Source organism: Salvelinus alpinus, chromosome 16, assembly GCF_045679555.1.
Source record: "Salvelinus alpinus chromosome 16, SLU_Salpinus.1, whole genome shotgun sequence".
Lineage (NCBI taxonomy): Eukaryota > Metazoa > Chordata > Actinopteri > Salmoniformes > Salmonidae > Salvelinus > Salvelinus alpinus.
In genome coordinates, this window is record NC_092101.1 from 10,488,808 (window position 1) to 10,515,206 (window position 26,399).

At 41.2% G+C, this 26,399-nt stretch overlaps 1 protein-coding gene across 1 annotated transcript; it reads left to right on the forward strand.

Annotated features, from left to right (window-relative positions):
• The first annotated feature begins 1,215 nt into the window (after nucleotides 1-1,215).
• On the forward strand, nucleotides 1,216-26,399 carry LOC139540773 (protein FAM163A-like). The gene is made up of 5 exons (XM_071344725.1): nucleotides 1,216-2,085; nucleotides 22,627-22,716; nucleotides 23,028-23,051; nucleotides 23,285-23,399; nucleotides 23,513-26,399. Exons 4-5 carry the CDS (start codon nucleotides 23,307-23,309, stop codon nucleotides 23,900-23,902), a joined length of 483 nt encoding a protein of 160 aa, XP_071200826.1. The 5' UTR covers nucleotides 1,216-2,085; nucleotides 22,627-22,716; nucleotides 23,028-23,051; nucleotides 23,285-23,306; the 3' UTR covers nucleotides 23,903-26,399.

Below are 26,399 nucleotides of genomic sequence, written 5' to 3' on the forward strand. Positions count from 1 at the left end.
ATCACCACCATTAATAACCATTAGACAGACGAGCTGATGCCGAGTCTCTGGTTGTGTCCCAAATGGCACCCTATTCCCTATTTAGTGCACTGCTTTTGACCCGTAGGGCTCTGGTCAAAAGTAGTGAGCTATGAAACCGGGTGCAATTTGGGACGCCTACTCTGTGTTCCTGTAAGGTCACTGCTCTCAGAACGTCTGGGTGGAACGGACTGACCCAGCACTTTAAACACAGATCTCGTTTCACACTTGGTCCTAGCATCTCTACTGATCAATACACTCTGTCCAAAACGCACCCAAACTTCCCGGGTCACATGCTTCAACAATGCCCTCCACACTACGTCCCTTCCTTCCCATGGTATTTCTATCGAAATGCTGGAATCTATACTTCTCATGTGTCACCTTTTCTTCCCTCAACTCCAGTATGGTGGCACACTCTAAATACTATGAAAAGGTATTCACTTTTTTTTTTAAAGCAATTGGAAATCTGTATAGTATATCTTTTCACACTGTTTTGAGAGGCCCCCATAAATGGTCCATAGCTTTTCTAACTATTAACTGCAAATCTGATTAACATCTATAAGGGGACTCTCCAAATAAAGTGTCACCCTAGATCTACCTCTTTCGATATCGGCCACATGCACTGTAGATTTTGTGGCCTATTATGGTTTAGCTTAGGGGAATGTAGCCTGTAAGTGACAAACTCCAGGATGGATCCATTCCAAACCTAATCAGGACTTCTGTGCACATCTGCCATCTTCAGGGCCGTGTTTAGTGAACTATGAAATTATTATAATGGGGAATGGAAGGGACATTGGACTGGAAATCAGATGTCATCAGAGAGTGTGTAGGGGAGTTTAACTCTTGATTGGACATGGTTGACCATTAGAGTTTCCCATCAACTCAATCTAAAGGTAGTTGGGCACTGGCGCATATGCATAACTTGCCTATCTGCCTGTTATATCACTCCTGTATCATGCAATTATCGCTGGTAAAAACAGTATAGGCCTATATCTACTCTATGTTGCTTACACTGAAAGTGAAATGCTGTCCACGGCATCATTCATTGGTGGGCTCTTCAGGACCTTGGACAGCTGCCCCCACAGTCTCTTAATCACACCACCATCTCCGGTTTCAAATAAAGAGGAGGGTTGATAGCTCTGTCAATGTTTGCTGTGCCTTTATTTTTGATTGAGTAGCCTGGATTAGCCTAATTCGTACAGGTGATTGATGGCAAATCAATCATGGGAAGCCTCTTTTTGTAATTAACATTACTGGAATTTCTTTAATTTATTGCTGAAAAGTACTGCATTCCCGAAATTAATTGCAATTATCTCGCAATGCATAACTGCATATTTTGTCTCCGACGGGCATGGCACCAATACTAGCATTTATGTGGTAGCTACATTTTGAAACAACAGTGACCAGATACATCATTTAAACAAAACCCAATGGCTACTAGGGCAGCGACTCAAACGTGCCCCTTCAATTCGTGACGATTCTTCTTTTACTTTCACCTGGGTGTCTACTTTAAGTGGCATTGCACATTCAATCTCACTCTCTCCAACCTAACCATTCACTCATCCACACCTCATTCGTTTGATCTGGATTCCCACCTACTGGATTACTGAGGTTTTTTTGCGCAGAGAAGACAAGGTTCTCATGCGTGACAAAAGGGGCGCAATATTGTAAGTTCCATCCTTCTTTCCAAACAATAATTTGATGCGCATTCATTATTTTGTTTTTCGCTACAAGACTGAGCGCGTGCATTTCTGCCTGATCCTTTTCGCGAGTGGGCTACATAACCGTGACGATACCTCACCGGGTGATAGTGGCTATTATTGTACTCTGACCTCTATTGAAATGACTATCCAGCACCAAGACTGTTGCGTTCTTCCAGAGGCACCGCGCGCGCAGGCTACTCATTGGATGAACGTCCGCCGCAATCCGTAGCCTATTCCAGTGCCCTTTCCTTCTTATCTTCTCGGAAATGCAATAACATTTGGGGTGGCTTTTATACTGGTAAAACTCAAGAGGAATACTGCAAGTTGAGGAAACGAACAATGTGACACGTACAGTGCCCGACAAGTAAGTATAGCCTGTTTTGTGATGTGGGACTCAATTATCGGACGACGCGGAACGACACAACCTCGTTCAATTATTCTATCTGTTCAGGAAAACCTGAACAACATTCATACTTGGTCAAATAAATCCAGACGTTCGATTCAGGTAGGACAGAATTGTTTATGGACGTGTCTGAGATTGCTTTTGTTTATTGACTTGACAGGTCTTTAGAATATATAGAGATTATGAAAATGATTCATGCGGCGATGGGGAGAGAATTTCACTTCAATGTGTGCCACAGGGCTGGATCAAACAGTAGGTTATAATGTGGCTCTCTTGAGTCTATTCCTGCAGTTATTTGAACGTGAAATGTGCCTGTCATGGGTATCAGTAGTGTTAATGGAGCCCGGGGCGCATAAAATCAACTGATTGTAGAATATATATGAGAAGAAACTGAACCCATCACACAGGCAGCACAAATCTGATCTTTTTTTCAGTCATATTTTTCTTTTTGACCAATCAGATCTACTCTGAAAAAGATCTGATGTGAAAAGAACTGACGGGATTGGTCAAGAGACCAATTAGTGGGGAAAGATCAGAATCTGGGTGCCAGTGTAAACAGCCCATGCAGTGCTTGACTTGGACTGAAATAGGGGCTAGTATTAATATTGGGTGCCAGTACTGTTTATATTGAGGTGCAGGAGCTCCACAATACTTTTGAGCTAATATTCTATTAGCGTTACAGGAGCTCAAGCAGTAGAAAATGGGAGGTGCTGGTACTCCGCTCAGGTGAGCTCCTGCCCAAGTCAAGCACTGATCCTATGTGTAGGCTACCATTTCCCTTTACACCTCACACTCCACTTAAGTATTTCTGTGGACTATTGTATGATGGGATAGCATAACAGCACTGACCCCGTATTCTCTCCCCCCTAAAATGAAAAACATTTGTGTATTTTGGGGACAAATGGCTGCTTCCATGACTGTTATATTGAAGAGGAAATTGGTTATGCACACACACAAACACACACCACCACACACACACACACACACACACACACACACACACACACACACACACACACACACACACACACACACACACACACACACACACACACACACACACACACACACACACACACACACACACACACACACACAGAGCCAAATGAATTGGTAATGCTCCAGGTCCGGATGTTGAGCCCACTGACCCATGAGAGGGGAAAAAGACAACTCGATAAGAACAAGATTGATAAGGTCTCTGACTATCTCGCCATCTCTCCCTAATTCTTTCACCTCCAGCAGAGGCAATGCTGCAATAGACTGATTTCCCATGGGGCTCTGCATTGTTGTCCATACTTGGCTGACAGGATATGAGATCAAAAGACCATATCCACAACAGAGAGAGGATATGCCATGTGATGCTGTACTTACAGTGCAAGCCCAGAGGCTTCTGTTGATGGAGCTGAGAGCCCATGTCTTGAGTGAGGGTTTATTTCCATTTTACCCGTCTTCTACGGCACACTGCATCGCTGAGCTTTTTCCGCTATGTACCAATCAGTGTTTAAAGTTCAAGCAAGAACTTGATGCTGCGGTATTTATCCATGTAGAAACACTGAAATTAGAAAGGTAGTGAGGCGACCAGTAATTAGATCTTAATAACGATAATGGTTGACTACTGAAATGAAGGTACAATTCTACTCCTCATATGAGAATGAATCACAGCCACTACTCTCCAAATGTATGACATAAGCTGTCTTTGTTGTAAAAGTAATATCGCTCATATCAAGAAATATCTCTTGCATTTTAAGTTTTGAGATCTCGGTGATGATTAAAAACACATACAGCACTTCAAGTGAAAAGGCAGTCGAGTTAAAATGTCTCATTCACTAGAGAAGGAAACTCTGACACCTCAGGAGAGGGCTTCATTGACCACTGAAGTGGCTAGCTAGCTGAACTAATATGCACACTGATATGCACCACCTTTCATCATACTCAGAAACCAAAGAGTGGAAAATCATTTATTAGTTGCTGCTTTCAGTTGTCAATTTAATCAAGAAGTGTTTAATGCAAAAAAAATGTTTTAACTTGATGTTATCCCTTTCTGGTTTGGTATCGGCTATCTCCCATACTTGGCGTTGAAAATAAATCACCCTCTCACCTTGCATTTTGGTCATGTTTCCAAGCCACCTTCTGACGGTGCCATAGATGTATTCTCTCTGAGAACATGAAGAGATGAGTGCTTTTTCAGGGAAATGGAGGAGGGGAGCATTTCAGCTCGAATACTTGGCTACAACTACCCTGTGATGGAAAAATATTGTTGCAGTAAATGATATTTAAATGATTGAAAAGCCAAGTTTTTACAGTTGCAGGATCCAGGTGTTTCCAAGTGCAAAGTTAGAGGCGGCTCTATCAAAAGATTCATGTGATTATCTAACAGAGGGGAGAGAGAGAGACCTGTAGAGCTGAGGAGGAGCATTCGACACCCAAAGACCATGATGAAACCATGTTTCTCCATCAGTTCTAATGTAATTGGACAAAGAGTGACAATTATAACACGGTTATAGCTGGAGGTCTGCTTGAAGGCGGAGGTGAATGGAAAGAGAGGACTACTGCAAATCAGCTCTGCTCTGCCGACATGCAAAGTGTACCAAAGATTTGGCCCATCTGTATAAGATGTTAAAACCATATAGAATATTTAACGATCAATCAACCGTAGCTAGCTGTTGCAGTTCTGCATTCGGGGTGAGGGGGTAGATTTTACCCATGGGAAAGCACTTTTGTGGGTTTTTCTGTTTGCACAGCAGCTTTTTGGGGTTGGTGAACGTACCGTGCTGCTCAGCCGAGTGCTTGGGGCGATGCGCAGTGTGAGTGGAGCAGCAGAGCATTGAAACACTGCCAAGGCGAATGAAGCCTGCGAGGCCAGAGTTGGAGGCAACCTGGAGGCAGATCCCTGGCACAGCACCTCACTGGGACCTGCATGGCTCTTGGAACCGTACTACTGTACTTGGGAGTTGCTCTTTTCTGCTAAAATAGCACTTTGCAGGGTGACGTGACTCATCGGCTACACTCTCCAGTTCTGTTGCTGTTTTTACTTCGGAACAAGGAAGCCTTTTCAGAAACACCTCCTATGATCTAATGCAACGTTTGTTTGTCCTTAGCTGGTTTCAAACTTGCAACCCCACTGCTTTCCACATAGCTGATGTCTTGTGAGTGTTTGGGTGCAGAATAGCTGCCTATTTGTGCACCCATGTACTGTAGGCGCTGACTCCACATTTGTGGTAGTGGAGTAGAGGCGAGTTATCCACATGTAATCATATGTGATTTGAGAAGGAGTGAAGCGCTATATCAATGTAATCCACCAAACGATTAATTTGTATCAAATGCCCAGGCTGTTGGTAGGGTTGTAATGTTCTAACTTAGCCATTTTGGTCGCTACACTATCCCCTTTTTCAGAACACTCCCTCTAGCTCACATACCTCCCCATTGTAACGCCATCCCACTTCTGACACCAATAGGGGAGAGGGGGGTAAGTTGAGAACTGTTTTCCATTCAGCATCACTCCATTAAGTGAAATATAGTAATCTTTCTAACAAAGATATCTACATATTTCAGGGTGTTGTATATCCCTGGAAATAATCAGAATTCATGTCAACATTACAGTTTTGAAAACATAGCTTGTCCAAAAAAAAGTGATCTCTTGGCACAACTTACCCCTTGTATGAGGTAAGTTGAGCTGCGGGGCAGGGTAAATTAAGCCCCCTACACATTTCTGTACTGAAGGAAATATTCCCACTATCTTTTTAAAACCATGTCTATCTTTATTTCCCAAACACAATTCAACACAATCACAATCGCTTTGTCTTTGAATAATTTTAAGCATATTTTAACACAGGCATAACGCCTAACACACTTTGTATTTTTTTTAAACATTTTTAACATTGGCCAGGCCCTATTGTTACACTACAATTTGCTCACTTTGCCATTGGCTCAACTTACCCCAGGGCAAACAGTTTGACTAGATTAGCCCACACAGCTACTAGGATGCACTTTCATGCAAGGTTTAGCACCTCATATTGAAGCTTATACAGACCCCAACTAATGTACAGTTGAAGTCGGAAGTTTACATACACTTAGGTTGGAGTCATTAAAACTCGTTTTTCAACCACTCCACACATTTCTTGATAACAAACTATATTTTTATCAAGTCGGTTAGGACATCTACTGTGTGCATGACACAAGTAATTTTTCCAACAATTGTTTAGAGACATATTATTTCACTATTTCACATATTATTTCACTGTATCACAATTCCAGTGGGTCAGAAGTTTACATACACTAAGTTGACTGTGCCTTTAAACAGCTTGGAAAATTCCAGAAAATTATGTCACGGCTTTAGAAGCTTCTGATAGGCTAATTGACATCATTTGAGTCAATTGGGGGTGTACCTGTGGATGTATTTCAAGGCCTACCTTCAAACGCAGTGCCTCAGACCTCAGAAAAAAAATTGTAGACCTCCACAAGTCTGGTTCATCCTTGGGAGCAATTTCCAAATGCCTGAAGGTACCATGTTCATCTGTACAAACAATAGTACGCAAGTATAAACACCATGGGACCACGCAGCCGTCATACCACTCAGGAAGGAGACTTTTCCCATGTGGTTTCTTCTTTCACAGACTTCATGAAATGATGACCTCTTCCTAAATAGTTGGTCAAATTATACATTTTGTGTATGGTTTCAACTTGGCTCAACTTATCCCACTCTCCTCTATGCTGCAAAGTAAGGGGCTAGTTCTGGTCCCTAGATGGTACACGTGCAACCTTGGCATTGAAGGAGTTCTCACACATCAGTCATTCAATATTTTGAAGATGTGGGGCTGATTTTAGCTAAATGCACACTTTTTGTGGTAAAATCTCTACTAGCCAGGATGTGTCCTATAAGCATTCCCATCTCATGGAACCTCATTGAGTTAAGCCCTCGAACCAGTCCTCTTCTTCGGGGCTCTTTTGAGTAAACAAATGTGAATTAGGATGCTCTAAGGCGTGTGCTGAATAAGGGCTGAGCACTGCTTCGCTGCTGTACTGCCTGTGCTAGGCCTGACATCTGAAGCCGTCTGCTCGGCTAGTCGGCTGTCCTTGGAGTGAGAGAGCGAGAGAGACAGGCAGATGAGACATGCACGCTGAGCAGAAGAAAGTCAAAGCCAGCAGGGCAGAAAAACATTTAAACCTATTCTGGGATGGTTGCCGTCACGTAATAATCGGGACATCTTCCATCAGCAATACTGGAACATGGTCTGAGAATACCAACAGAATACCAATACTATTACAGTAGCATTGGCTATCAAAATTGTTAAAAGGTTTTAAAAACAATTCTAATAAATGCAACAGTTGGACATTGGATGAAGATATTCCAATCCATTAGATAATGACAGAATTATAGCACATAAAACAGTTTATGTTCAGGGATTTTGGTGGGAAGTCAGGTATTCAATTTATTGTTAATTTGCACCTTTTTCTGCTTAATGCACTCCTATACATCTACAGTACTTATACACTACCAGTCAAAAGTTTTAGAACACCTACTCATTCAAGGGTTTTTCTTTATTTTTACTATTTTCTACACTGTAGAATAATAGTGAAGACATCAAAACTATGAAGTAACCAAAAAGCCAACCTTTGCCTTGATGACAGCTTTGCACACTCTTGGCATTCTCTAAACCAGCTTCACCTGGAATGCTTTTCCAACAGTCTTATAGGAGTTCCCACATATGCTGAACACTGTTGGCTGCTTTTCCTTCACTCTGCGGTCCGACTCATCCCAAACCATCTCAATTTGGTTGAGGTCGAGGGATTGTGGAGGCCAGGTCATCTGATGCAGCACTCCATCACTCTCCTTCTTGGTCAAGTAGCCCTTACACAGCCTGGAGGTGTGTTGGGTCATTGTCCTGTTGAAAAACAAATTATAGTTCCACTAAGCGCATACCAGATGGGATGACGTATCGCTGCAGAATGCTGTGGTAGCCATGCTGGTTAAGTGTGCCTTGAATTCTAAATAAATCACAGACAGTGTCACCAGCAAAGCACCCCCACACCATAACACCTCCTCCTCCATGCTTTGCGGTGGGAACCACACATGCAGATATCATCTGTTCACCCGCACCGCATCTTACAAAGACAGCGGTTAGAACCAAAAATCTCCAATTTGGACTCACTAGACCAAAGGACAAATTTCCACCGGTCTAATGGCCGTTGCTCATGTTTCTTGGCTCAAGCAAGTCTCTTCTTCCTATTGCTGTCCTTTAGTAGTGGTTTCTTTGCAGTAATTCGATCACGAAGGCCTGAGTCACACAGTCTCCTCTGAACAGTTGATGTTGATATGTCTGTTATTTGAACTCTGTGAAGCATTTATTTGGGCTACAATTTCTGAGGATGGTAACTCTAATGAACTTATCCTCTGCAGCAGAGGTAACTCTGGGTCTTCCAATCCTGTATGTCCTCATGAGAGCTAGTTTCATCACAGCGATTGATGGTTTTTGGGACTGCACTTGAAGAAACTTTCAAAGTTTTTGAAATGTTCCATATTGACTGACTGTCATATCTTAAAGGAATGATAGACTGTCATTTCTCTTTGCTTATTTGAGCTGTTCTTGCCATAATTTGTTCTTGGTCTTTTACCAAATATGGTACAATGTTTGGTATCTTCTGTATACCCCCCTACCTTGTCACAACACAACTGATTGCCTCAAACGCATTAAGAAGGAAAGATATTCCACAAATTAACTTTTAAAAACACACACCTGTTAATTGAAATGCATTCCAGGTGACTACCTCATGAAGCTGGTTGAGAGAATACCAAGAGTGTGCAAAGCTGTCATCAAGGCAAAGGGTGGCTATTTGAAGAATCTCAAATATAAAATATGCTTAGATTTGTTTAACACTTCTTTGGTTACTACATGATTCTATATGTGTTATTTCATAGTCTTGATGTCTTCACTATTATTCTACAATGTAGAAAATAGTAAAAATAAAGAAAAACCCTTGTATGAGTAGGTGCTCTAAAACTTTTGACCGGACGTGTACTTTACATTGTTTGCAAGATCAAACATGTTATTTAACTTTTAAAGTCATACTGAGACCAATGTCTCTTTTACAGATGAGCCCTGAAGGAGCAAAACTCGGTAGCGGGCTAGCATACAGCAGTGAGGAATCAGCCTCAGTTGGGGCATCATTTATAAATGTTGCCTACACACAAAATATGCCCCAAAACATGTGCTCGACAGTTTTCACGCAAAAGTTGGCATTTATATAAACTGAACTTGACGTGAGAATGTGCTTGTCCTCACGCAAAATTTAGACCATGCGTACGCACAGTTTCTAGTGGTTGAAGAATTGCATTGCAAGAAGGCAAAAGTAGCCTAGTAGACTTGGGGAAATCCGGAATATACACCCAGTGTACAACATTTTATTTTTTTTATTGCCCGCAGAACAGCATTAATTCGTCGGGGATATGGATTCCACATGGTGTCGAAAGCGTTCCACAGGGATTCTGGCCCACTTTGACTCCAATGCTTCCCACAGCTGTGTCAAGTTGGCTGGATGTCCTTTGGGTGGTGGACCATTCTTGATACAAACAGGAAACTGTTGAGCGTGAAAAACCCAGCAGCGTTGCAGTTCTTGACACAAACCGGTGCACCTGGCACTCTCTACCATACCCCGTTCAAAGGCACTTAAATATTTTGTCTTGCCCATTCACCCTCTGAATGGTAGGTACACATACACAAGCCATGTCTCAATTGTCTCAAGGCTTACAAATCTTTCTTTAACCTGTCTCCTCTCCTTCATGTACAGTGATTGAAATGGATTTAATAAGTGACATCAATACGGGATCATAGCTTTCACCTGGATTCATGTCAGCGTTCTAGGTGAATGGATAAGGCAGAGTCAGGCACAGGACACAGGTATGAGTAAAAATCAGAGCTTTACTCAAAATAAGCAATGTTCCAACAAGGATAAATATCCAGAGCACATAAAAGAAACCACTTGACAACAACAGTCACGCACAAAACAAAAGGGGAAGCCAGAGGGTTAAATAAGGAACATTGATTATGGAATGAAAACCAGGTGTGTACTATGAAGACAAAACAAAACGAAAATGAAACATGGATCGGTGGTGACTAGAAAGCCGGTGACGTCGACCGCCGAACGCCGCCCGAACAAGGAGAGGGACCAACTTCGGCGGAAGTCGTGACAATTCACCTGGTCAGTCTGTCATGGAAAGAGCTGTTTTGTTTTGTACACTCAGTGTATGATGACTTAGTCATATCAAAAAAAGTTATCTAAATATAATAACAAGGTGCTATCATTTGCTGTTAAATCTAATTATTTTATCTTTGCATAACAAAATAATTTAATATTTCCAATTTACAGTATTTATTTTATTTCCATGATCACTGTAGAATAAATTATGACCATGATGGTTACATCCTCGAAATAGCCTATAGGGCTACAACAATTTAGGATATGCGACCATTCGTCCCATCTCTCATTTAATTGGACCCACTTCACAGTAGTTAATACTGTAGCTAGGTCCAAAAGGCTCCTTAACAGCTTCTACCCCCAAGCCATAAGACTGCTGAACATTTAATAAAATGGCCACCCGGACTATTTACATTAACCCACCCCCCACTGCTGCTACTCGCTGTTTATTATCTATGCATATTCACTTTACCCCTACCTACATGTACAAATTACCTTGACTAACCTGTACCCCCGCACATTGACTATGTATATAACCTCAACCTCGTTATTGTTATTTTATTGTTACTTAAAAAATATATACTTTAGTTATTTAATAAATATTTTCTTAACCCTATTTCTTGAACTGCATTGACGGTTAAGGGCTTGTAAGTAAGCATTTCACCGTAAGGTCTACACCTAAGCTACTGGTATTTAAAATATTTTGCTCTATCCATGCGACAGAAAAGTAGCCTAGACAAAATGTCATTTATAAACATAATACATAATACATATCATTACCATTGCAACTTTTCTGGCCATGATGAGTTCATATTACCATGCGCATCGCTTTTAATTGGGCCTGTTAGATAGGCTATTATAATTTCATTTGTTTTGCTCCAAGGGAGCGCGTTTATAACATACCGTATAATTGAACAGGTGAACACAGTTTATATTTTGCATTGAAGTGGGAAGGCTACCACTAAGTAGGCCTACTTTAGTTTGAATGTTTTCAGAGTAGACGTTTCAGAATTCGCGGTCAGTGCAGCATATTTTGGTTCGGGAGAAAGTAAATGCAAAACATTAGCGAATTCAATCTGTTTACAGGTCGACAACAATTTTCAATTGAAACGGTCAGCTACATCAAATGTCCCTGAAAAAAATATATATTCTACCAACACCTCCGAAGACATTTGATCAAGTTCCCCATTGATATTTCCTTTAGAATTACTATGTCAGTCTAATTCCAATACTTCCAAACGTATACAGCAAATAAGGGAGTTATTGTCACTATAAAAGGTGAATGATGGGCGTTATTCAGACGGAGTTATAATCCTCGTTAACGCGCGCACACTTTTACGTCAGGTCTGATTTATTAGAGGAAACGGTGCATGCAGATATTTAGTGTAACATTTAAACAACGGTTATAAATGGGGCCCTTGGAGCTTGAAATGGCCTGGGAGCGGGATGGAGATGGAAACAGATGCTCTTTCTCTACACAGAGGAACCCTGGGGTTGTGGAGGACCATCTATACTATATCCCAATGAGATGAATCTATACAGTAGTCATCATTCACCCAATGCTTTTATCAAGGATGGAGGGAAATCATTCATTACACTCTGCACCTAAATGACCAGGAGAAAATCAAGTAATTGGACTGAAATGTTAGCCAATGCCCCGCTACCTTTATTTGTGGTTAGCTGCCAATTACCTTTTGTCCTGTAAGCTCAGCTCAGTCAATGTATCAGATGGGTTTTTGCAGCTCCTATCTTAATACAAAGTAGATCCTGTTAAACAGATGTTTACTGATGTACACAAGCTGAAACGTAATCAATTGGTAGTGTTTGCTCCCTGTCTCCTGGTGTTAGAATTGAATCCCTGGTTTACCAGTAGACTACCAGAACAACCTGTAACAACAGTAGTATAGCCTGCCCACCCGAAAAATACTACAGTTTACTGTAGAATACTAAAGTACTTACTATACAATTCTATAGTATACTGTAGAATACTATACTATACACTGTAGTATCCTTCGATCATGTGTAGTACTTACTATAGAATGTTGTGGTATGATGTAGAATACTACAGTAAATACTACAGCATTACCCCCCCCCCCCCAAAAAAAACCCCACACAGTAATGTCCGCAAAAACACTACACTTTTTTAACTACCTATGTACAGGTTATGGAAAATGTGCTCTTAGTATTTCTCCAGTAGGTTTCCTGAAGGAGAAAGCCTCCATTTAATATGTGGAAGATCATAAAAGAAAAACACTATAGTAAATACAACAGGAATGTCCGCCCAAAAAATACATAAATACTACAGTATACTACAATCTGCAAACGGTCTACATTAAATAGAATATACTACCGTTTTTATATTATAGTTAACTATAAATACAACAGTATACTACAGTAAATACTTCAATATTCACTGTAGTGTTTTTGCAGACTTGAATACTACAGTAAAGTACAAAAACACAACAGTGAATAATATAGTATGTTTTCATGTGGGTGGTTACCTCATGGTCTTTACATTGACATTGACTTAATAGTTTTAAAGATTGTTAAATGAAGAGGCAGAGTGTTGAAGAGACGATGTGGTGAAAAGGTTGTGTTTGAGAATGTGGAGCTGGCTTCCCTCCAGGCAAACCTTAAAACCCTATGGTTGATTTGAAGTGGAATTCTGGGGTAAAATGTAAAGATGTACAATGACGTTTAGAACGTTAGTCATAAGGACACAATGTTGTTCTGCCAGGTAGGCCCGTTGTGAGACGACATAAAATACGCAATAGAATTAACCCTTCTTAATTGAGTCTCAGACTCTCCCCCTCTCTGTTCTCTATCCATCCAAACATACTTTAACACAAATAAGTTCAAGGGAAGACGTGCAAAGAGGACAGCCAACTGTAGCTCCTGATAACAGAATTACAGAAATGACATTAACTCTGTGACCATGAATCCCATTTGGGTTGTGTTTTTTTGTGTGCGATATCAAGCTCAGGCATCCAATACAGCGGCAAGGCTTGGAGGCTTCCACAATATAATGTGCTCTCAGCGCCAACTGAGAGATTCAGGGGGGTGCCACATGGTAAGAGGATTTTAGTTTGGCTCTGAAAAATGAAGCTGTTCGTGACACGTTCCAGTCAGCTGTTTGAAGTAACAATCGAGGCCTATAAGAAGACGAGTCTCTGTCGGTTAGAATGGATTTGTAATGAAGACATTTACATCCCAGAGATGGATGCCAAGGGTTCTTTGCTAATGTTTAAACATTGATTGAAGAATAGTATGCAGAGCATTAAGTCGATCTATGGTTATGAAAGAATTGCGTTATTTGTTGTTGAGACTAGCTTTAGTGTGCTATGGTTGGAAGACTGGTAGGCTATCTTCTGAGGCCAAAGAACCATAAGGATGTAGTTATGATGGTGGCCCAGAGAGGGGTTAGGTTTGACTGACAGTCAAAGATATGGCAATATTCCCGGGGGGAGAGCGAGAAGCAGTGAGACAGACAGACACAGAGAGAGAGGTTGTGTGTCTGTGTGTGAGAGAGATAGAGATAGTGTTTGTGTGTGTGTTTTTGTGTGTTTGTGTGTGCCTGTGTGTGCATGCATGTGTGTGTGTGTGTGTGTGTTCGTGGGCTTGTGAGAGTGATTGAGAGAGGTAATGTATGTGTGAGAGAGAGGTAATGTGAGAGAGATAGAGAGAGGTAATGTTTGAGAGAGAGAGAGAGAGAGAGAGAGAGAGAGAGAGAGGGAGAGAGAGAGAGAGAGAGAATATGAGTGTGTGAGAGAGAGAGTGGTAGAGTACAGTGCATTCGGAAAGTATTCAGACCCCATTACTTTTTTCCCACATTTTGTTATGTTACAGCCTTATTCTAAAATGGATTAAGTCGTTTTTCCCCCTCATCAATCTACACACAATTCCCCATAATGACGAAGTGAAAACAGGTTTTTCAATTTTTTTGGCAAGTTTATACAAAATAAAAAACAGAAATATTACATTTACACATCTTCTTGGGTATGACATTACAAGCTTGGCACACCTGTCTTTGTTTCTCCCATTCTTCTCTGCAGATCCTCTCAAACTCTGTCAGATTGGATGGGGAGCATCGCTGCACAGCTATTTTCAGGTCTCTCCAGAACTTCCGATAGAAATTCCATGCACTGTAATTTACATCTTGATAAGAGCTACTGGTAAGATTGAGGTAATGAGTAATCCGTTTGGATAAGGGAATTGGAAATACACATGACACTTGTTTTAGATCATTTTACCTTATAATCTCTGGAGACAAATGTGAAACCAGTCATATGGCAGCACACTGAAGCACATCAACATATCACCTTTCCCACCGTAAAGTTGATGAAATGCTGTGCCATCATGCAGAATTCTCAGAACGAATCAAACCACTGTTTTCTTTCTTTCATGCATAAAGGCTCTCCAAACCAGTTTTTTATGATTCATAAATACTTTCCTCAATCGAAATAATCTATAAGAGAGTATTTTTAAATCTACCAATTGGTGCTGAAATGGAGATGAATATGCATATATTTAGATGACTTTCTTTCATTGATCCCTAATATTAAGAACCGTTCTCTCGGTGTATTCTATATAGACAAAATTGTAGACAAAATTCTAACTAAAAGGTACACCGTATTTAAAGGGATTTCTTAACATAAATGTACTCAAAACCCTATTGAATGAAAACTCCACCAGAAAATATGTTGGCCGGCAAGTGTGAGGGATTTCAGTGGTTACATGAAATTTATTCCGAGCGCACTAGGTAGCCACATCTGCAGAGAGCTTACAAGTGTGAAAGACGTAAATTCGGAATTGGAATCGAGTCAAAATGGAACACACCCCATCCACCATCAATGTGTAGGCCTAATACCTTAGCATGAATTGTTGAATAGGAAAGATGGGACATATCAGAAACTGTATTGGCTTGCTGGTTGTCTTAACCTTCAGTGTCTTAACCAATTCAATTCTACAGTTAGCTTCGATTTTTGCACCCCAAATGGCACCCTTTTCCTTATATAGTGCACTACCTTTGGGCCCTGGTCAAAAGTACTGCACTATAAAGGGAATAGGGTGCCATTTGTGACTCAGTCTGCAGATAGTCTCTATAAAGTCTCTATAAAGAACAATAGAGACCACTGCTGTTGGTGCTCAACATTAGAATTACTCATAGAACTTCTTTATAGGCTCACTGGGCTTTTAACAGTATAAAACACTTGATGTCTTGTGTGAGATGGAGGACGTGGAGGTGGGAGCAAGGGAACAACAGGTTGACGGGATGAAAGACGGCGTGAGGATGGTGATGGAGGTGAAGAGGATGATGGGACTCGAAGTGGCAGGAGGGTGTGTGCGCGTGTGTGCATGAGCATATCAATGATGGGTGTTTTTGTGTGTCTGTGTCTGTGTGTGTCTCTCTGTGTGTCTGTGTGTATGAAGGGCTGTTTAAGGAAGATAGGTTTGGTCAGGGTCGAGGAAACATCTCCCCAGTGTCATGGCAACAGAAACGTGTGCGTGTGTCAGCTCATCGATCTGCACACTCATAGTGGCGATAGAGGGAGAAAGATGGAGGGCTGTGTTGGCAGGGACCGAACCACAGTGCCACACACACACTAACATTAGCGTTATTATACTCAATCTAGGTTTTATTCACTTATTATCAATAATATAGAGACCTCCAGACATACAGCATTCCAAACGTGTAACCATCTCAATGTTCATATCTGTAATTGTCTCACATACGGACTAATGAACCCCTTGGCAATGTTCTTCCTCAACGACTGCAGTGTGCATAGGCACTTATTCAATCCCAGCTTTAACACATTGGAAAGCAGTTCCAGCTCGAATACATTGAAGACGTGTTAGTGCTGGGCTGGAACAAAAACCTACACACACTGCATCTCTCCAGGACCTGAGTACTGAGCCCTTTCCAGCTTAGATTGTTGACATCAAATGAAATGAGCATTCTTTAATGTTATGTCATTCTGCCGATCTGAGGAAACTTGGAACGGCTCGCGTAAAGTCCTTACAACTGGCCCTTCCAGAAAAGTGTCCCCAAATGTCCTCGGCCCATTGACAGAGACGGTGTGACTTGGTGCAGAAGCCCGTTTGTGTACTGCAGTCTTATCAGTGTTTGGGCTCTTCAGGCAGTGTAAGGGGACTGAAGGCTGCGACATGCCATGGCATTGTTTCTCTAATCTGGGCCCAGCAGTGGTGTGAGTGAGTGGTTCATCCAGCCCTCTCTCTGTTTTCTGTGTGTTTGTGTGAGAGAGATTGTGTGTGTGTGTGTGTGTGTGTGTGTGTGTGTGTGTGTGTGTGTGTGTGTGTGTGTGTGTGTGTGTGTGTGTGTGTGTGTGTGTGTGTGTGTGTGTGTGTGTGTGTGTGTGTGTGTGTGTGTGTGTGTGTGTGTTGAATCTCAAACAGGACGCCAATGTCCCATGAAATACATGGTGAACTAGCCAGGATTAGCTCTGCAGATGACAACGATGACATAATCAGATGGAAATGATTGTTGCATACTGATGCAATGGTTAAACGACTAAGTGGTTTCAGAATGATGACCCATACCTGTCTCCTTCATCCACCTTTATTGAGGTTGGGCAGCAATAACCTGGCGTCATAAAACTGTGGCTCAAATAGTCGAATATCCTTGTCTGAGGTCGTTCATCACCACTGATTTGTACCAATGCACTCTCGAGCCATAAGACTGCTAAATAGTTAACCAAATATAGCTACCCGGACTATCTGCATTGACCTCCCTTTGCACTGCCTCTTTTGACTCCACATACACCGCTGCTGCTGCTTATTATCTATCCTGTTGCCTAGTCACTTTACCCCTACCTATATGTAAATATCTACCTCAATTACCTCGTACCCCTGCACATCGACTCGGTACTGGTACGCCGGGTTCTTTTTGTTTGAAAGGAAAGAAAGTGATATGACGGCATGCATAGGAGCTAACTAAATGGGTGAATATCTTGCCTTAATAGAGTTATATTATATAGAGGAGGCATATTAAAAAGATTACCGACATCACTTTTTTTGCTTCAATTAGCCAACTATTAGACACAGACACAGAGTTGTACACAAAAAAAGACGTTGCATCACCGTCTGAGCGACTCATAGTTTGAAAGACTATGAGGAAAAGATGCAGGTGGACAAAAACAGACATGACTGGGCACTTCCTGTTCCTGCCTCTGACAGGAAGTGGTTGCGCCCCACGGAGCCTAGGGCCCCTGCTGTGGCGGCGCAGCTTCCACCTGCTGCCGCCTAATTATATCTCATTAGACTGACTCCCTTAATCGAATCTGCCCTGCTGCTCAAACTCAATTCTGTCTGGCTGACTGGGGACCTACACTTCCTCTATTGGCGCTCACTGCACGCACGCACACGCACACACACACACACACACAAACAAACGCCCGCATCATGCACATGCGCAAGCACAGATGCGCAAGTGCACACACACACACACACACACACACACACACACACACACACACACACACACACACACACACACACACACACACACACACACACACACACACACACACACACACACACACACACACACACACACACACACACACACAGGAAAAGTGACAGTTTGTGGAAGTATGAGCAGTGTGTCAGACTTTGTGTGAGATGGATAGTGCGTTTGAGAGATTCAGTGAGGTGAGTGTGTGACAGGTTGTGAGAGAAAATGTGTGTGTGCGAGTGTGTGTTATACATGTGATAGGCTGTGAGAGTGTGTGTGTGTGTGAGTGTGTCACGCTGTGTCTGTCAGACTGTGTGACATGTTGTTTATGTCACACTGTGTGTTGGAGTCTTTGATATTCTGCCTATGTCAGTGTGTGAGTACATTCATCAGCTTGTGCTCATGCAATGCATGTCAGCTTCTGTGGAAGACTATTTTGTCTGTCAATGTCCCATGTTAGCCTGTGGTCCGTTAAGAGTTCATCAGACAGTGTGTTTGTGTATGCCCATGACGGGTGTGACATATCAAGAACCTGATTAAACAGCATGATCATTACACAGATGCTGGGGACAATGATCATTACCTTGTGCTGGGGACAATAAAAGGCCACTCTAAAATGTGCAGTTTTGTCACACAACACAATGACATAGATGTCTCAAGTTTTGAGGGAGCGTGCAATTGGCATGCTGACTGCAGGAATGTCCACCAGAGCTGTTGCCAGAGAATTGAATGTTCATTTCTCTACCATAAGCTGCCTTCAACGTTGTTTTAGAGAATTTGGCAGTATCTCCAACCGGCCTCATAACCGCAGACCACATGTGACCATGCCAGCCCAGGACCTCCACATCCGGCTTCTTCACCTGTGGGATTGTTTTAGGGGGGTTGTGTGCTGAGAAGTATTTCTGTCTGTAATAAAGCCCTTTTGTGTGGAAAAACTAATTCTGATTGGCTGGACCTGGCTGCCAAGTGGGTGTGGCTATGCCCTCCCAGGCCCACCCATGGCTGCACCCTGGCCTAGTCATGTGAAATCCATAGATTAGGGCCTAATGAATTTATTTCAATTGACTGATTTCCTTATATGAACTGTAACCAGGGTTGGGGAGTAACAGATTACATGTAATCCAATACATGTAAGGGATTACAAAAAACCGGTAACTGTAATCCGTTACTTTACAAGCAAATATACTGTAATCAGATTACAGATACTTTTGAAAAACTAGATGATTACTTAGAGGATTAATTTTAAATTCAGATCTTTGAAACATCTCTGTTTTCTCAATGACATTCAAATCAACATTGAAAAAAGGCGCAAGTTTAAATTTGTGCCACATGAGCGAGTCTGACCACAAGTCAGAGACAACTATGATGACACACCAAATGTGTTTGATGGATCGCGGGAAAAGATCAGGAATGGGCTTTTTCTAGGCTACAGTCCAAGCTATGTCTTCCAATGGTGTGACTGCTGTCGGCATCCAAAGATTATCCAACTTGAATACATGCTTGGAGGTAGGGATGACAGCAGTGGTGTTGTCTACGGCGATATGGATTTCACTTATTATTGATATCTACATAGCGCATTGATGTGAATCACACTGCTGCTCTCGTTTAGCTACGTATTTGCACCTTATTGATTGTGGTTGTTGTGGATGGTTGTTCACAAATCTAAATGTATATTTGAACTCAATAATGGTTGAATTCAAGAAGTTTAAGCTGCCTATCAATCATTGTTTTTGAAACCAGTGGACAGCCAGTAAAAAATGCGCTCTTGCAACAGCTACATAGTGCAGAGCCCAGCCTATGGAATAAAAGTAGGGCTTTTATTACTCAATCTAATTCATGCTGATATATATTTTTTTATCCATAGGCCTAATGGAAACATGCTCAAACTCGCACACTTTTGATAAGGGGCAATCTGTAGTTGCTACATCAATTTTTGGACTTATAAAATATATATATTAATGTAAAGATATAATTGATTGGTATTATTATATGTAGTAGAAAGTGATGGGTTAGAAGAAGCCTACATAACCAACCCATAAATAAAAATGTAACATCCATGTATGGCCAGCTATGTAAACTTTAACAGTGATTTATCCTGCAATAGATGTTGTTCTATTGGTAACATCCATTTTTGTCTTCTTCTAATGCCTCTTCAGGGGAAAGTCATCTAAAAGTAACTGAATGTAATGAGATGACTGAGTTTGGGTAATCCAAAAGTTGCATTACAGATTACAATTTTGGACAGGTAACTAGTAACTGTAACAGATTACATTTAGAAAGTAACCTACCCAACCCTGACTGTAACTCAATAAAATCTTTGAAGTTGCTTTTATATTTTTGTACATTGTAGCGGTTGGCAGCCTATTAAAATATTTGGAGGCGTGGCTTGTTGGGTGTGGCTTTGTGGCCTCTCATGAGGCTGATTGTCATGCCAGTTAATTTGTTATCTTCTGTTCTGTGATTCCATTTTAAGCTTGTACACTGCCAGTGCTGCAGTCTTAATGAGATTGATATAGATGTACGTGATACCAAAGCGTACTAAAGTTGAATTATTAATACAGTCACCATTTTGTTACAATTCTGTAATGTATTTTCAAATACAATAACTACATTTTCTGATGCATTCAGCACTCATATAATATATATATATATATATACACACATTTTAAATACATTCTGTTACATATATTTTTTAAAGACATTATTTGGCCAATTTTAAATATTCTGTATCAAAATTATTATTTTCTAAATCGCTTGGGTGTGTCTGTATTTTCGTCTTGGAAGGGCTGTGTGTCCGCATGCTCTCTGTGCATTTCATCTTGCCTTTAAGTACTTGTGTGTGTGTCAGCTTGCAGTATGTCAGTCAGACTGTGCTAGTCTGCACTTTGCTGTGCTGCTTTATTACCCTGTGTGTTTGATCTATGTTTGCCCCTGTGACAGTCTATGTCAGGCTATTGTGTGTGCTCGTGCTCGTGCTTGTGTGTGTGTGTGTGTGCGTTCAATCTGATATCACATGGATAGGTTGATCCCTAGGTATATCTCAGCTCCTTTCATCCCTCTGATTAAAAGTCAGTGCTGCTGTGAAATGCACCCGTGAGACCAGAGAGACGGACCACTAAATCACTTTTAAAGCCCCACTCTGTATTATAGTACTGCCAGTTAGACCATGGTCATAGACACTGCATGGCTGTTGAGACATTGACCTAATGTCTGCAATTCTAGCTTGGCTTGTGTGTGTGTATGCGTGTTTACACACCCTTTCTTTCCATCCAGTCCACCCTTGTTTCAGGATTGTAGTGTGAGTAATGCTTGGTGTGATGTCTGTGGTTCACCATGCCATTATGATAGAAATAATCTGAATTGTTTGGACTTGAATTTAGTGTTGGTTAAATGAAATGACAAAGTATTACTCAGAGTGAGAGCTCATCGTTAGGGATGTGATTTGGTCAATTGACTGAATTTGACCAGATAATTCAGGACACATCTAGAAGAAGATAGTAATGTACAGCCTCTCCCGGGTCTAAACCTGCACACAATTGTGTAATGATGTGAACAACAGATTTTTGGGGGGGAAAATGACCAGCATGCTGATGTTTTTTCCCCTCTCCAGTTTTTTATTCTGTAGCTCCATCTTGTGGCAAGGATGTGTAGTTCAAGAGGAAGTAATGTAGAGATAAACCGTAATGTAGAGATAAAAAAATATATATAGTTCCAGTCAAAAGTTTGGACACACCTACTCATTCAAGAGTTTTTCTTTATTTGTACTATTTTCTACATTGTAGAATAATAGTGAAGACATCAAAACTTTGAAATAACACATATGGAATCATATAGTAACCAATAAAGTGTTAAACATTCTACAGCGATACATCATCCAATCTGGTTTGCACTTAGTGGGGCTACAATTTGTTTTTCAACAGGACAATGACCCAACACACCTCCGGGCTGTGTAAGGACTATTTGACCAAGAAGGAAAGTGATGGTGCTGCATCATGTGACCTGTCCTCCACAATCACCTTGACCTTAACCCAATTGAGATGGTTTGGGATGAGTTGGACCTCAAAGTGAATGAAAAGCAGCCAACCAGTGCTCAGCATATGTGGGAACTCCTTTAAGACTGTTGGAAAAGCATTCCTCATGAAGCTGGTTGAGAGAATGCCAAGAGTATGCAAAGCTGCCATCAAGGCAAAGGGTGGCTACTTTGAAGAATCTCAAATATAAAATATATTTTGATTTGTTTAACGCTTTTTTTTGTAATTGGTAACAAAATACAATTATTAGCCTATTTATATTATTATATGGCACTCATTTTAAACTAATATTAGACAATATTGCTGGCCATGTATATTATTATTTTGCCCTCTGTTGATGTCTTTTTATGTTTTAGAGTGAGAAAATATGTCAAAATTAGATTGGTTGAAACAGCAAAGCAAAAAACAAAGGACATCTATGATAGTGGTGATACTAGTTTTGCTATATTCTTCTGAAACCGACCACATTCACTAGTTCTGCTTTGAGCAGAAATGCCCTATGCCCTATCATGCATGTGACAACAGCAATACTCATTAGATACAACAATCCCAATGTAAGCCGCCTTGGTATCAGGTCCCTACACTGATTTGTTTAACGCTTTTTTGGTTACTACATGATTCCATATCTGTTATTTCATAGATTTGATGTCTTAACCATTATTCTACAGTGTATAAATGAGTAAAAAATTAAGAAAACCCCCGGAATGAGTACGTCTGTCCACACTTTTGACTGGTATTGTATGTTTTACATATAGCATATTACATGATATGACATGATATTGGATTCTGTCTATCTTGTTTGGTCAGAGAACGACGAGGCTGTGTATCTGTCCATCAGCGTCTCCTCCCACCTGTGACCTGGCTTTTCCTCTCCTGCCCTCCGAACACTCTTCTGATGTGAGTAGCCTACTTACAGGGGTCACTCTTTCACTATTTCTTATTCTCCCCCACATATATTCTTGTCTCAAATTAGATGTCTTGAGCTGTCAGGCCAAACAGACAGAGTTAATCGCAGTGAGAAAGTTGTCAGAAGAACGACACAATTTCATAGCATATAACAGTATACTAATCATCTATGAGGAAATTGCTTTGAACATGGAAATGATTGAAGCCCTAATTGTAAATATAGTCATTTGGATCAATGTAAGTGGTTAATCCATCCAGAACTGCGCCGTTCATTGTACTGCCCACGGTCTTCTCTCTTGCAGGTGTTAAAGCACACTTTGCTGAACGTGAGTTCCATTTTATTCACTAAAGCAATATGTCCTATGTTATAGTGCTTCTGGGTCATGTTCTGTTGTCAGAAAACATTTAGAAAAGTAATGAAACAGGGAGGTACTACCTGAATATGTCCAATTAGAACACACATTCCCAGTTCCCCCTACATTGTGTCCTATTGAAAACAACCCGGGTTTCTGTTAGCCCAGTGGCCATGTGATGATGACGTCACTTCCTGTGCCTCCAGAGTTTGATGGAGAGCTGGTCGGATGACAGCTGGAACTGTTGTCATAACCGGAGGAATTCTCGCCACGGTGATTCTCTTGGTTATCATAGCAGTGCTCTGTTACTGTAGACTCCAGGTAGGTGTGTGCGTGTGTGTCTGTGTATGAGAGATCTACTTAGACTCAGTCTCTATTCACTAATTAATTGTCACAAATCACAACCTCTCTCTCTCTCCGCCCCTCTCCGTCAGTATTACTGCTGTAAGAAGAATGGGTCAGAAGGGGACACCGGCTCCATCACGCAGCCCCATTTTGCCTGCAATGCGTGCAGTGCACCCGGGGTGGATGGGGCGGCCGTCACCCCCCTCTTCCCGGAGCCCCCTGCCCCCCACGCCTCAGGGCCTCCCCGCAACTACTGCCCCACCTGCGCGCCCTATGAATCACCCTTCTACATCCGCACCACCGATGAGATGCGCAACGGTGGCGAGCGCATCACCTACATGCCCACGCACTATGAGAACCCAGCGCTGGCTCTCGACCTGCCCTCCCTGCACGGCTCCCTGCTGAGCACCGGTCAGCATCGCAGCAACCCAGCACCGGACTTCTATACCAACACTCGCGCTATAAGTACAGAGGTGTGACCCACTTCGTATGTGGTCCTGGTGGCTCAGTTGGCTGGAGTGCGCTGCTTCCAACTCTGGTGTTGTGGGTTTGATTCTGTACACAGAATATTTGTTCATTTTCGCTTTGGATAAAAGAAACTGGTAAATTACCATATTTTTATGAGGATGGCCACTGGTAGCCACTGTCTCTCTCTGCTGACCGCTAAAGAGAAGATGATGGAAAAGTAGCATTGAGAGACAACATGGAGCGTTGACCACTTGACCTGGTCAAACACTTCCTGACTCTCTCTCTCTCCCTACACTGTCAGCTAGCTTCCAGCTGGATTCGAGTAGACTCAAACAGTACTTTTTTTTATTTAAATGAAGGTAGCTATGTTTGTTGTTGTTTAAACCCCCTTAGGCTCCTGTAATACAGAGGCAGAGAGCATCCCTTTGTGTTTAATTGACTAAGGGGACAAGACCAAGACCTATCCACTGTCTGGCAAGGTAGTGTGTGGGATTTCAATCTTCACTGTTTGAGGGCTATCTGTGTTGTGGTTTCACCTGCACCTACTCTTGTCATTTCCTTGTATCTGCCAATAGAGACAAATACAACTTGTATCTTTGTATTTCTGTATGTTTTATTCTGAACTAGAAATGAAAGCTAACTGCATTTGAGTGACGGTAATCAGAAGAAGATGAACAATCAAGTCGCAGAAACGCAGAAAATACAAAAGAGACAGTGACTACTTCAGAGCTTTCTCTATGCAAGCTCTTTCACAATCAAACCTGAAACGGTCGGAGAGAAAAGCCTAACAATGCAGCTGTCAATTGTTAATGTTTTTCTTTTTCAAATTTTTTTTGTCATATGTAACTGGAACTATTGAAAGATTGTTTGTTGTCTTCTGTTATTGAAAGATGTATGTACTATGGCTACTTTTGAGACCATGGAATTTGATTCCATAATATTATGACTCAAATACTACAGTTAAAAGATAGTTTTAATGTAAGGACAGTGGCATTTTGTAAGTGGGTGATGCAGAATTTCAGTTAGTGATTATTTGTCCGTTTGTCTCTGTACCCGTGTCATTGAGTAGGCTACCATTCTTTGCTCAAAGCACTGAAGCTACGGTACGGTTCAAATGAACATATTGTATTTCTCTTTATTGACAGTGATGCAACAACTTGGAAATGTATATATTACCAAATGCATTGAAGGCATTTATAATTATTCGTTTGTCTCCTTGATTGACTGGCTGATGACTTTTGGGATTCGGCCACAATGTTTTTTCAATTGGGACGTGCAAGTCTGGTATAATTTAATGTAGTTTGTGCCATTTGGTGTCCACACTTCAGATCCCCTGATTGTTGATTCTATGAACTGTAAACGTCCATGTCTTTACACATTTTAGTGTTTCTTTCAACTTGTGAAATAAAATATTTATGTAATTGGTAACAAAATACAATTATTAGCCTATTTATATTATTATATGGCACTCATTTTAAACTAATATTAGACAATATTGCTGGCCATGTATATTATTATTTTGCCCTCTGTTGATGTCTTTTTATGTTTTAGAGTGAGAAAATATGTCAAAATTAGATTGGTTGAAACAGCAAAGCAAAAAACAAAGGACATCTATGATAGTGGTGATACTAGTTTTGCTATATTCTTCTGAAACCGACCACATTCACTAGTTCTGCTTTGAGCAGAAATGCCCTATGCCCTATCATGCATGTGACAACAGCAATACTCATTAGATACAACAATCCCAATGTAAGCCGCCTTGGTATCAGGTCCCTACACTGTCCCGAGTCTTTGCACCAGTGCAAGTATTGTACCTGTACTTTTGTCAAACATTGAATAAAGTAATAAATATTGAAAACATACTAAAAGCAGAGGAGGTTGGTGGGAGTAGCTATGGGAGGATGGGCTCATTCTAATGTATGGCATGGAATGAATGGAACGGAGTCCAACGTGATTTCCATATGTTTGATTCCGTTCCATAAATCCCATTCCAGGCATTACAATGAGCTCATCCTCTTATAGCTCCTCCCACCAGCCTCATCTGACTAGGCGGTAGGTTGAGTCGGGAAGCTGTTATAAAATGATTGGCCGTAAAAAAAACAGTTGTGTTAGGGTGTTGTTTCTGGTGTTTATTTGCTCCTTAAAAAGGGGTGAAAGTTGTGTGTCTGTTCAAAAGCTTCTATAAATCTGGCCTTTTAAATCCAAAACAAAGACCATGAATTAGACAATACATTTCAATTGAGAATATCTACAGAATTACATGCCCCATAAGGATACATGTTCATTCTTCATTTCTGTTGGTTTAGGTTATTCATTAAATAATGGATTTTTCAAAAAATGCTTAAACAACAGGATGCTATATTTGACAATTAAAGATTTAGAACTGCTTGAAATGCCTTTGTTGTCCGTGTTTTGCACACACACACACACACACACACACACACACACACACACACACACACACACACACACACACACACACACACACACACACACACACACACACAC

What these genes read in the sequence shown, in the direction of transcription:
- LOC139540773 (XM_071344725.1), top strand. Translation starts at nt 23,307, where the DNA reads ATGACAGCTGGAACTGTTGTCATAACCGGAGGAATTCTCGCCACGGTG. An exon ending in TCTGTTACTGTAGACTCCAG is followed by an intron (nt 23,400 to 23,512) that starts GTAGGTGTGTGC and finishes CCTCTCCGTCAG; the next exon opens with TATTACTGCTGTAAGAAGAA.